Below are 11,813 nucleotides of genomic sequence, written 5' to 3' on the forward strand. Positions count from 1 at the left end.
TCTTCCCACGCACTTCCTGGCAGCTGTGCTCTTGCCCTTCAGAGGTAGGTGGAGCTGCGGTTGGCCATTGAACTGTGTCTCTGTCTTCCTTCACACTAGTTAGTGGAACTTTCTCCCAGATTTTAGTAATATGTTACTGTCTGAAGTAGGCTCTGCTTTCTGTCTTTTCTTGTGTGTGTCTTTATAGGTGTTTTAAATGGGATTTAAAAATTCATGTCAGGTCGCCTGGTGCCCTCTTAAGCTAGATTTTTTTTTTTCATCTTATATTTCATTAAGTTTTAAAACAATGTTAAGGAGCTTTCTAGGTGGCTCAGTGGTAAAGAATCCGCCTGCAAGCGCAGGAGACGCAGGTTCAATCCCTGGGTCATTCCCTTGGAGAAGGAAATGACAACCGACTCCAGGCTGTATAGTCCATGGGGTCAGAGAGTCAGAATCAACTGAGCGACTGAGCACAGTCCTTTTTATCGGCACCAGGATCTCTTCCAGGTAGTCATTGTTTCCCTGGAATCACTGACAGGGACTTTGATCTATTATCAACATTGGACAGCCTTTTATCAACATTCCTAACTCACCTTAACCTGGGGGGAAGTTGCCTCCTGCCAGGTGCTTCCTTCATGATTATCCTGAGTTCAGAATAGAAAGTTTTCTTCTAGAAGCACTTGGTTATTCTAAGACTCCAGAGCCAAAACTGGTTAGAAAGCTTAATTTTTAAAATGCTTACCTTTTTAGTCTTTAATTCAGGGAAGGGGTTTAAACAACAGAAATTTATTTTGTCAGAGTTCTGGAGGCTGGGAGGACCAAGAGCAAGGTGTAGGTGGGTGGTTTCTTCTGAGACCTCTCTCCTTGGCTTGCAGGTGGTCGCGCTCTTGCTGCCTCTTCACATGGTTTTCTCTGCGCACCTGCATCCCTGGTGTCTCTTCCTCTTCTTAGGAGGACATTAGTCATAATGGACTAGAGTTCCACGTTTCTGGTCTCATTTTAACATAATCACCTTTTTTTTTTTTTCTTTCTCATTTTTATTGAGGTATAACTGACAAAATTGTCAGATATTTAAAATATACAACTGTGATGATCTAATATACATAATGTAAACACTGTAAATGGATTCCCTCTAACAAATCCATCACTTAACTTTTATGTATTTTTGGTGAGCATATTGTCTTTTAATTTAAAAACATCTTTTAATCACATTTATTTGCATGCTGCTATATTTTTGGTTTTTGGTTTTTGTTTTTAGCCTCTTTTGTCTCCCTTATCTCAAATATGCTACATTTCATTCTTTTAAAGTTTAGCCCCTGTCGTCTTTTTTGCTAGTCATACTTCTTTTCTTATATTTTATTTTTTGTCTGTTTTTGGTCTTTTTTGGTCTAGTCCTTCCTTGTTCTTTCACTTTAATTTTATTTCTTACTGCCTTAATTTTTTCATGTCTATTTTCTCAAGTCAGATTTCCTCCCCTCCTCTGCCCTCTCTTCCCCTCATGGTTTGATTTTCTAAAGGCTGGAAGGATGTGTAGTTCTCTAAGAGTGGCAGTATTGTAGGCAGTGTCATTCAACAGATGGGAAGACCTGCCCCCCCTCCGTCCAGTATTTTCTGAGTCAGTGTTCTCTCTGTCTTGACCCCTGAAATGATGACTTGGGGATATAGTGACACGTGAACTTTAGAGTGGCTTTTGGACAGCACGTACCACCTGTGTGAGAATCTGATTGTTCTGAAACCTATGATCTGTAATGTCACTCAGTGGAAAGACCATGGCCTTCAGGGTCAGACAGACGGACATCATAGCTAAGCTGTCCGGGATTCTGATGTGCAGAGGTTGAGACTGCACCGTGGGACTGCTTCCCTCCTCCCAGCTCAGGTTTTTCCTGTGGCTTGAACCCTCAGGGGTTCTTCTGTCCCTCCCACTGGTGAGACTTCTGCAGACCTCCTTCACCTGCAGGGGCTTGAGGGGAGCATCCAGGAGGTGGTCTCCAACCCTATGCTGGCTCTCGCAGCTAACAGATCGCCCTTTGATTCTAGAAAGGGGGTCAGTACTTTGAAACCACTGGGGCCCAAGTCACCCTTTGTGTGTCAGAGCAGAGCTATTAGGACTGCTTTCTGGAGACATCTTGCTTGTACTTTGTTCCACCTTCCCATGGCTAACCATCCCTTAGTTTTCAAAAGGAGTTGCAACCTTTTCCTCTTGGTTAATTGTAAAGCAAAAAAAAAAAATTCTTCTTGGCTGCATAGTAGGCTAATTGAGGGCTTCCTGGTGGCTTGGTGATAAAGAATTCACCTGTCAATGCAGGAGATGTGGGTTCGATCCCTGGGTCGAGAAGATCCCCTAGAGAAGGAAATGGCAACCCACTCCAGTATTCTTGCCTAGAGAATTCCCATGGACAGAGGAGCCTGACGGGCTACAGTCCTGAGGTTGCAAAGAGTCAGACACAACTTAGTGACTATCCAATGACAAGAGTAATTGAATTTGAGTTTCTTGGGAGATTTTCACTTCGTTAAAAAATCTTCAATTCTTATCAAATGCTTAGATATAAAATGTCACCTTCCTGGAGGTAGCCTAAAGTCTGTCTCTAGTTTTACAGAGCTTTTTTGAATTTTTTTTGTGAGATTAGGGGCTGCTGAATACTTTATTCAAAAGTTAGCTGATGGAGCAGGGAAACTGAAGCTAGGTAGAAAGGAGCAGAGACTGAGCCCCCCTTTCTCCCATCCCAATCCCTTCTCCTCGCTTGGACACACTCAGTGGCTCCCTGGAGACCAGGTGGATCATGACTGCTTTAGCGCTCCACGGAGTCAGAGTAGCCCAGTGGAGCTCCCGACTAAGTCCTCACTATTTGGGTCACTTGAGAGATTCTATTTATGCTTTTTTTTCTTGGACTGCGATTGCGGTTTTGATTATGATATTTTATAAAAAGATCTAAGGGTGCTGTTTGTGACACCACCCACTTGAGAGATTGCCTTTCTGAACACGTGTGGGAGAGATAGCAGGTGTGGTATTAGGAGGGTGGTGTTCCTCCATGGACGCTCTGGACCTTGTAGCTACTTAGGCTCCCTTTTCTGCTGAGCAGATAGGAAGCTTGGTGTCAAGACTGTGGCCACCTTGAAGAAATGGCTAGTGCATGACAGTGTGTAGTTTGGGGTATTAACTTTACCACAGCTTTGTTTTTCTTCTTAAAATTGTTTTCCATTTGTCTACATTTCCTTATCCATTTGTTTACTTCTGTTCTGACATGTATATCCTTGTTAGCCCCATCACTCTTTTTAGAAGAAGTTGGTGTATAAATTAGCAAATACATAGGAACTGCCCTAAAGAAACCATACTCTTGATGGATTCTTACCACTCTGGTCTGAGCTGTAGCCTGGGCTGTTGCAGAAGTCACCTGGCTGGTCATGCCCTATCCCATCCCTCTCCTTTCTGCAGCCCTCTCCTGCAGAGTCGACCCAGCCGCGCAGGGTAGACGCCTCTCTGAGCAAATGCCTCCATTTCTAGACCCATTTCCCATGGTTCCTCTTCTGTACTTTTGCAGCTCTGGTTCTGCCACTCTGCCCTCCCTCTGCTTGTCGTTTCTGTGAATCTGAAGCCCTCTTCCCACCCCTTCATCTCTCTCCGCTCTGAGTCGGTTTCCTCTGTGAAAGCAGGGTGGACCACTTCCTGAGTACTGCTTCCTCTCCTGCTTCATGTGTTGGGTCACACTAACTGGGCTGCTCACCCACCAGGGCCTTTGTGCAAATTAGAACAAGGTACTGCATAGGACTTCCTACTGCTGGAAACCCATCTGATAAATGTATGAGTCCAGGCTGTTTACCCTGTGAGGGGTGCCCTGTGTGGCAATGGCAGGTAGAGGGGTGTGCCTGCCTGTAGAGTTGTGCTCGATGGCCCCGTGTTGTAATTGGTGGGAATTGTCCATATCCCCAGCACCATCAGTCTGGCCAGGGCAGGCCCTCAACACCTGTTTGCTAAGCTAAAGGAAAAACAAAGGTGTGAATTCATGCCATGCTCTTGTCTGAAAAATAGCAGGGAAAGCACACTTGACAAGGCTTTTGCACTGAATGTTACAAATATATTATAATGCCAAGATGTATTTTTTTCCCCCACATCTCAGTATTTCTGAAATGACAGATACCTTAGTCAGTGGACTGGGGTAGGTGAGGACACAGCCCCTGGAGCTGGACTACTTGGGCCTGAATCCCAGGACTACCACTTACACACTTATTTGTGAGATTCTGGGCATTTTACTTAACCTTTTTGTGCCTCAGTTTTAACAATAGTTTGTTCCTCTACTTCTGGGGTTGTAATGAGAGTTCAATGGATTAATATATATGCAGTGCTTAGACTATCACCAGGCACATAATAAATAGTAAGAGATATGAGTAGTAGCTGTTAGCAGTACCATTAAAGGCTACATAGATACTTACTATATTGCTGTTTAACCCTGAAAAGCTGTTTTAATCCATGGAGCACAGCTTACATGGATAAGCATCCCATGTCAGTAACTGCAGACTGGCCCCATTCTGTGTGCTGAGGTTGAACACCCTCTCCTGCCCGCATCAGTTTTCTGGTTTGCTGCAAGAGAACATGCACAGTATGCTGACAGGAAACCAGCAGGCTTTGTTTTTTTCTTCATAATATAGCAAAAGAGAAAGGGGAAAACCAGATAAGGCTCATTTTAGAACTTAACTTCTCCAAAACTTAAACTGGTAATAAATCTTAGCTGTGTAGAACTATCAACCAAAGAAAATTGTATTTGAGAAAGTGATTATTTATCCATTAATTCATTCACTGCATTAAGCAGCTTGTCAGATTTTAGTTCCCTGGCCAGGGATTGAATTCAGGCTCTTGGCAGTGAGAGCCTGGAGTCTTAACCACTGGACCACCAGGGAATTCCCTGAGAAAGTTCTTCTAATGTAAAGTTTTTGTCTGATTGCAGGGCAACCTTCCTTAGATGGTTTTCAAGGAAACTGGGCTACGAAGTGGCAAAGGTAATGACTGTTCTGGGGCCTTGCTCCCCATCAGATGCCTCCTGGTGTCCTCAAGTTAGTAGATGAATGTCTCTCCCCGAACAGTCGTGGGTTCCCCTGGTCCTCACTGTTCATTTGTGGCTGGCTGCAAGACCACTTCAGGGATGCAGTGGCTCTTCTCTGAATGGCTTAGAACTTTTCTTCCTATCTCATGCTCGCTTGAGAAACAACAGCCGTAGGAAGCTGTGCATGACTCCTGCTCACCACCACACCCTGTTGAGCTCTCCTTCACGTTAAGCAAGATCTGACTAATGCATTCTTTGGAGATGCTCTGCCTGTTTTCATCATGAGACTAAATGTTTTTTCCCCAGATCACACTACTGTAATTGCATTTACCCTCCACTTTGAGAAATATCCTTACCTACCAGAGAGCACAGCAGAGACTCCCATGACATTGGAGGACACTGATTTGGAGTTTTGGTACCCTTTCCTTAGTTGAAAACAGTATATGAGTAAACAATATAGGGATGATCTGAAACTTCACCTTTTTAAATTTTATTTATCTAAACCCTGAGTTTGATATTTCTGTGTAGACCTGGTCAACTTTAGCTCTGTCAGAGGGTGTGTTTAATGATCAGTTCCCAGAAAGAGTATCTACATGAGGAACTTTCTCCAACAGGCCTTCTTCTGAACCTTCAGGATTCATTTACTTTCAGGTTGCAGAAATGACAGGCAGGCAGCTGTTCTTACTCTCCATCCCTTAGAAGGTGGAGGAGCAGATGGTGGGAATGTGTTCATCTTGACTCAGGTTGGTTAGCGGAGACACTCGCTGATCTGAGTCCAGTGCAGTGGGTTTGGTGCACTGAACTTGCTGAGCTGGCTCCTCTCCATCTCTTCATTCAGCCTGAAAGTCATGGCCAGTTTCCTTATCCAGGGGGTGGGGCATTTCTCAAAATATGAAAGAAAGCAGCCAGTGACTGCTGTGGCCCGCTTGTAGTCTTACAAGACCAGCTATTGCCACAAAGGAAGAAGCTTCCTGTTTACCAGCCGGCGTGAGACAAAGTGGTTGTGCTTCCTGGCTGTGCGGGACTTGGCACACGGGCCACATTCTGTCCATCAGGACGGCAGGGCTGAATGCCTGCTCTGTGCTCAGCCCTTGCCCCTGTGGCCCTGGTCCTTGGATGCAGGCCACCCTCCGGAGGGCACTTTCTCTTGGGCTCCAGAACTGGCCCTGGCCTTCTGAAAGGGAAGGCGGCCTCGCCTCCTTGCTGGCTTCCTCCTTAGCTTTCCCTTCCCCGTGGGGCCCAATCCAGGCAGAGCCCTTGGCACCAACCTGAATCTCACCATAAATTCACATCTTTTGTTCTTAAGTCTCTAGGAAGCAGGATGGCAATGCCTCTGGGGAAACAGGTCTTTTTCGCTGGAGTGGCAGCTAGTGGGAGCTGCGCCCTTCTGTACTACCTGATCCAGAGTAAGTATCTGGTGAAGCGCCCACGGCAAGGCCGCCTCCTAGTTCTCTTGGCCCCTTCCTCCATCAAAGGAAATACTTCAGATGCTTTCAGCAGATTAGAGAAAGAAGGGAAGGGCTATTTTGAGCAGCCAAGTACACCATTCCATTGGCTATAGCTTCCTTCTCATCCTATAATCCCAGTTTTCCCAGGAGCCACAAGAACAAATAAAAGGAACAGGACTCATTTGCATAAGACTCATTTTCATCTTGAAAAAGCAAGATGGGCTTTCACCCCTGTGTACACGCAGGGGACCCATCAAGATTTCTGAGATTATGTAAAGAACAAAGGAAAGGGGGCTACCAGATGGTTCCCAGGTGTGGAAAAGTGGCTTTCTCCTGGGTCCTCAGCCTATTCGCCCTGCCATTCTCTGCTGTTCATTTAGTGGAGGATGGGACATCTTGAGCTGGGGACTGGGGCAGGAGCAGAAGATAAAAGCAGAATCCAGGCTGGCAAAATCCTGACAGATGAGGCTTCCAGCCCCACGGCACCTAAATTTGAATTTGTAAAGATAGGCCACGATTATTGTGAGCAGCCGAGACATTTAAGGACATTTCAGTGCTACTGGTTGCGAAGCAGCAGCAGTTTTTTTCTAGACGGGCTTTCTTTGAAGATCTTTTATGCCTGCCCAGCTTGGCTCCTCACCCTGTACTTCCTGCCCTGACGTGAGTGTCACCCACAGCCAGGCAGATAGCCTCAGCCCCCTCCACCTGTTCTTCCCACCTTCCTTCAGGGCTGACCCAGACGTCTCTGGGTCTAGAGGTGGCCAGAGATGAGCATTCCCAGGGATAATTCAGACTGGGATAGCTCAGCACCCCTGCCCCTCTGCCAGAGCAACGGAGGCAGAACATGACAGGAATGAATACATTTTCAGGTTGAGGGCCTGGCAGCCTTCTGAGGGAGCTGGGGTCAGCTGATAGTGATAGTACAGTGGGCTCTGTGACCAACTGCCTGGGTTGAATCACAACTCCCAACTCTGGCCTAGCTGTGTGACCTTATGGGGGGGTCTGTCTTCTTCCTGGGCCTGAGTTATCTATGTGATGAGGGGTAATATTTAGGGCCTATGTGTGAGGTTGTTGTAAAAATTAAATCAATCTCACAACTTGTGGGATATGGACAAATTGCTCAGGGAAGGTGGTCTGCATGCCACCTCTGCTCCTCCGTTTGTCATGGCTTGGACCTCGCTCACACCTGCAGCCCTCTCCTGGGAGGCCATCCTGGAAGGGCATTCTTGTTGACCTCTCTAGGCTCAAGCTGCCTTTCCCATCCATTACTGTGATCTGGCCTACAAGTCTTTCTTGTTTCCACACTGACAACCATACTTGAGAAGCTTAGCTTCCTTCGGTCTCTCCCTGGGGAGGCTAGTCGTACCTGACGCTTTCAGGAAAGTGCTTGGAGTTCCCAGTAGCCTTTGGGCCAAGGATACCTGAGGCTGAGAGCAGTTTATCTACATGAAATGTTGGCATAAATCTGTAAACTTGACAAGTTAGCATTTTCATGTCCTATTACTTGGCCTAACGGTTTTGTTTTTGGTGGTGGGTCTCTATATTTTGCTGGTTTATCAGGACCTTCCTCTCAGTGGAAGGAGTAATGTTCAGAAGTCAAGTTAGATTCTGGCCCCAACTCTGCCTCATATTAGCTGTGTCACTGAGCAAGTCATAGAATCACAGGACATAGAAATGGAAAGAAAGTTAGAGAAGGTCTGATCAGACCCCTTACGTGAAGAAGAGAGGCAGTGAATGAGGTGAGGAAATAAGAAATGAAGAAATTGACACAGAAAGATCAAATACCTTGCTCAAGGTCACCTGCCACAGCCCTACATATGCTGACTTCCTATGTTTGGGTTTTGGAGTCTCTAAAATGGACAGATTAGATAGACCTTAATAATAATTCCACCTATTGATTGCATGTTTGTTTCTGTTTTCCATGTTGTACATGAATTGTGTCATCTATCTTTCTGCAAGTTCAATAAAGGAAATAAATGTCACCCCTTTCTTTTACTTAGAAACTTTTTCCAGAGCTTCCTATTACCAGCTGGCCCTAGAGCAGCTGCACAGCCACCCTGAGGCACTGGAAGCTCTGGGCACTCCTCTCAATGTTCACTACCTCCGACTCACCGACAAGTACAACTTCGTGGACATCGCTGATGCAAAGGTAACCTGCTCCCCCTGCGAACTGTAGACTGGGTGCCTACTGGGTTGAGGAGGGGCTGCTGTAATCTGGAAAGGGTTTTGGAACAGGCTGGAGAAAAAGGTGTGAGATGGAAAAATCCACTATGTAAAACTGCCACTAGGTGTTACTTAGCACCTTTAAAAAAGCATTGTGGATTAATTATCTTTCACATACGTTTTCTTACTTTCCGGGGAATTGATGTGGCAAGGAGAAACCTGTTTGTGGTCAGGTCACCATCTTGAACTGAAGGTTGTAGAGAAATGATCAGTGGTGGTTTGCCAGTATTTCAGTTTTGAACTTGAAATATACCTACAGCTAATCGGTGCTCATTCAAATCTAAAAACTCTGTAAACTCTAGTTTTAAATGTAAAAGCTTCCATGCAATGCCAGTCCATTTTTTCAGCTATATCTCACTTTTATAGTTCAACTGATAAAACTCAACTGAATATAAAAAGCATTTTTTTCTTCTACTGTGTAATATGTTAGAGGAATGATTCTAAGTTGTGTGGGGAATACAGAGAACACTTTGAGGGAGTTTATAGTTCATGGCTGTGGTTCCCTCTGCCAGCGTGTTCTCAGCGGAGGTGTGGCTGGGAGAATGGGCTGAGTGAGGCAACGAAAGGGCTGTAACATCATCCTGTGAGGTGTGCACTTGATTCTGTGACAAGCAGGAGGCCTGGAGTGTTTGGAGGATAAGAGTGAGCTGATTTGAACTAGTTTATTTTTATTAACAGCAACAGTTTTATTGGAATTCTCCCCCTAACTACAAAAGCAATTTGTGCTCAAGTATTCTGCTAAAAATAGTCAGTGGTTTAAAAAAACTTTTAATTGAAGGTCAACTAGTTGACTTTATATTGGATTAGTCCAGTTTGTTGGCATATAACTGTTCATAGTCTTCTCCTATGATTCTGTATCTATACTAAGAGTTGTGGCTCTTCCTCTTCCATTTCTTATTTGGGTCTACTCCTTTTTTCTTGAGTCTGTCTAGAGGTTTGTTGATTTTATCTTTTCCCATCTCTATATTTATCTTTTCTATTGTTTTTTTAATCTATTAATTTCCTCTGATTTTTATTTCCTTTCACTGACTTTGGGCTTTGTTTTTTTTCTAACTCCTTCATGGTACAGATCAGAGTATGGACCAATTTGCTACTAATAGTTACCCTTTTTAAACAGTGGACTTTTTTGTTTTTTTTATTATGAAAAGTTTCGAGTATATGGAAAAGATGAAAGAATTTATGCTGTGGAACCCATATAGCTGCTACCTGGATTCTGTAACATTTTGCTCGATGTGCTTTATCCCATATCTATTTGCCCACCTCTATTCGTTCATGAACCTACCTTATTATTTTCAAATATCCATATACTTCACCTTTAAATTCATAAGCTGTATATCATTAACTAGAGTTTATGGTTGCTTTTTTTTTTTTTTTTGAGGTAAAATTTACCCTCTGTGATCTAAGTCTCCTATCTGATGAATTTTAACAAATGCATTCCCCTATGCAACTCAAGCCCCTACCTAGATATAGACTGTTCCCATTACCTGAGAGTGGCCTCATGCTCTTCTGACATTATAGCCATCTCTGAGAGGACAGCGTTGTATCCACTTATGTCTCTTTATACCCCCAGCTGAAGATCCCTGTCTCTGGACCAAAGTCAGAGGGCCATCTCTATGTCAGCTCATCCAGAGATGCCCCCTTTAAGAGGTATGATGGGAAAGTGGGTGGGGAGCAGGAGGAGAACCTTCTTCTGGAAACAATCTTTATTTGCCTTTTCAAATGCAGTTGTATGATTACGGCACCAAGAATTAGTTTTACAAAGCTTCAGAAGTTTCACAGCCAGGACAAGATGCATGCCAGTGCTTTTGCTCTTAGCTCAGTCCGGACATTTTATCCAATGCAAACTACTGAATCGTCCTCTCCTCATGCTACTGAATTTGAGGAGCTTTACAGCTGGTGTGGTCTAGGTCTGCCATGCTGTGTCACAGTTTCCAACACTGCTGCCTCTGTCATTACAAGTGAATAAAGGCCTGGGTTCCTGTTCCAGAGTTATTCATCACATTCTTTATGTAAGCTCTCCCTCCACCCCATTAATTGGCTTTTCTTGTCTGGTTGCCAGGAGCTAAGTCACTCACTTCCCCCATGGGAAGCCTCTCTCTGAGATGTTTGCTCTGTAGCCAGGATGTGTTTTAATTCCTGGGGACAAAAGGAGCAGGCAGTCCCCGCCTGGCCTCGCTGACCCCTGAGCCTGGGATTAGAGGAGGAGCTGAAGGTCGAGAGGAATTAGGAAACCAGGAATGAGGTGCTCCTTCTCTGATGCCAGCCATTCACTGTGAAACTTGCCTTGATGGCGATTTAAATAAAGATAGCCTGGAATAAAAGGTTAAAACACTGTTAACATACTGCTAACATAAAATAGTTAAAAAAAATATAGGACATTCCAAACAACTGTTTATTTCCTTTTAAACCATGTCTTTTGCCTCAGTGTTTCATTGATTAGAGACTATACTTTTGGTTTTTCTCAGGTGGAACCTTCAGGAGGTGGTCTTAGAGCTCAAGGATGGTCAGCAGATTCCCCTGTTCAAGCCCAGCAGGGACAACGACGAGGTGAAAAAGGAGTGAAAACGATCAGCTCCCTCTGCTCCTGGCCTCCCTGGTCACCACACGCCCCCCGGGGCTGCAGGTGCCGCCATATGGTGATCTCTGTATCATTCTAATTTAACCACAGTGAACCCTACTGAAGTTTTTAGTTTAATCAGAAACTTACTATAATTTATAAGAATTTGAAAGTTCTCTGTATAGAAGCAAAGTGTAGAATAAAAGGAATCAGTATTAATAATGTCGATTTCTCATCTCTCACCAACCCCCCCCTTCCAAAAATAAAAGTTCAGTGAGGTTTTTCTAGCATTGACAAGGTTTTTAATTGTTAACATCAGAATTCCAAGGGAGACAGATAAGCACTTCTGTCTGGTTGCTCTATCCTAAATTTACGTTAAGTAGCTTGTTGGTCACTCTCAAGTACTTAGAATTTTTTTCTTCATTGTTTTATTTTCTTGTTTTAGTCAAGAACTGTCTGCCTAATTGAAGATTCACAAAATAACTGCTTTAATACAAACATTTCAAAAGCTTAAAACCACCACATTTTAGACAATCTTACCTGTAGCTTTAATACAAACATTTCAAAAGC

At 44.2% G+C, this 11,813-nt stretch overlaps 1 protein-coding gene across 31 annotated transcripts in view; it reads left to right on the forward strand.

Annotated features, from left to right (window-relative positions):
• Positions 1-11,813, forward strand: part of COA1 (cytochrome c oxidase assembly factor 1) — a 179,970-nt gene that overhangs the window by 164,568 nt on the left and 3,589 nt on the right. For 28 of the 31 annotated variants that reach the window (XM_081535317.1, XM_081535330.1, XM_081535318.1 and 25 more), the window contains 5 exons: positions 4,920-4,971; positions 6,322-6,421; positions 8,464-8,612; positions 10,257-10,333; positions 11,152-11,533. In XM_081535317.1, the coding sequence (XP_081391443.1) occupies positions 6,337-6,421; positions 8,464-8,612; positions 10,257-10,333; positions 11,152-11,248 (408 nt within the window). In that variant the 5' untranslated portion in view covers positions 4,920-4,971; positions 6,322-6,336 and the 3' untranslated portion in view covers positions 11,249-11,533. Of the gene's footprint in view, positions 1-4,919; positions 4,972-6,321; positions 6,422-8,463; positions 8,613-10,256; positions 10,334-11,151; positions 11,534-11,813 lie in introns of those variants that run through there. The other 3 variants (XM_081535321.1, XM_081535314.1, XM_081535301.1) reach the window with 2 other exon arrangements.

Source organism: Giraffa tippelskirchi, chromosome 10, assembly GCF_054371585.1.
Source record: "Giraffa tippelskirchi isolate mGirTip1 chromosome 10, T2T-mGirTip1v1.2.pri, whole genome shotgun sequence".
In the NCBI taxonomy this organism is placed as follows: domain Eukaryota; kingdom Metazoa; phylum Chordata; class Mammalia; order Artiodactyla; family Giraffidae; genus Giraffa; species Giraffa tippelskirchi.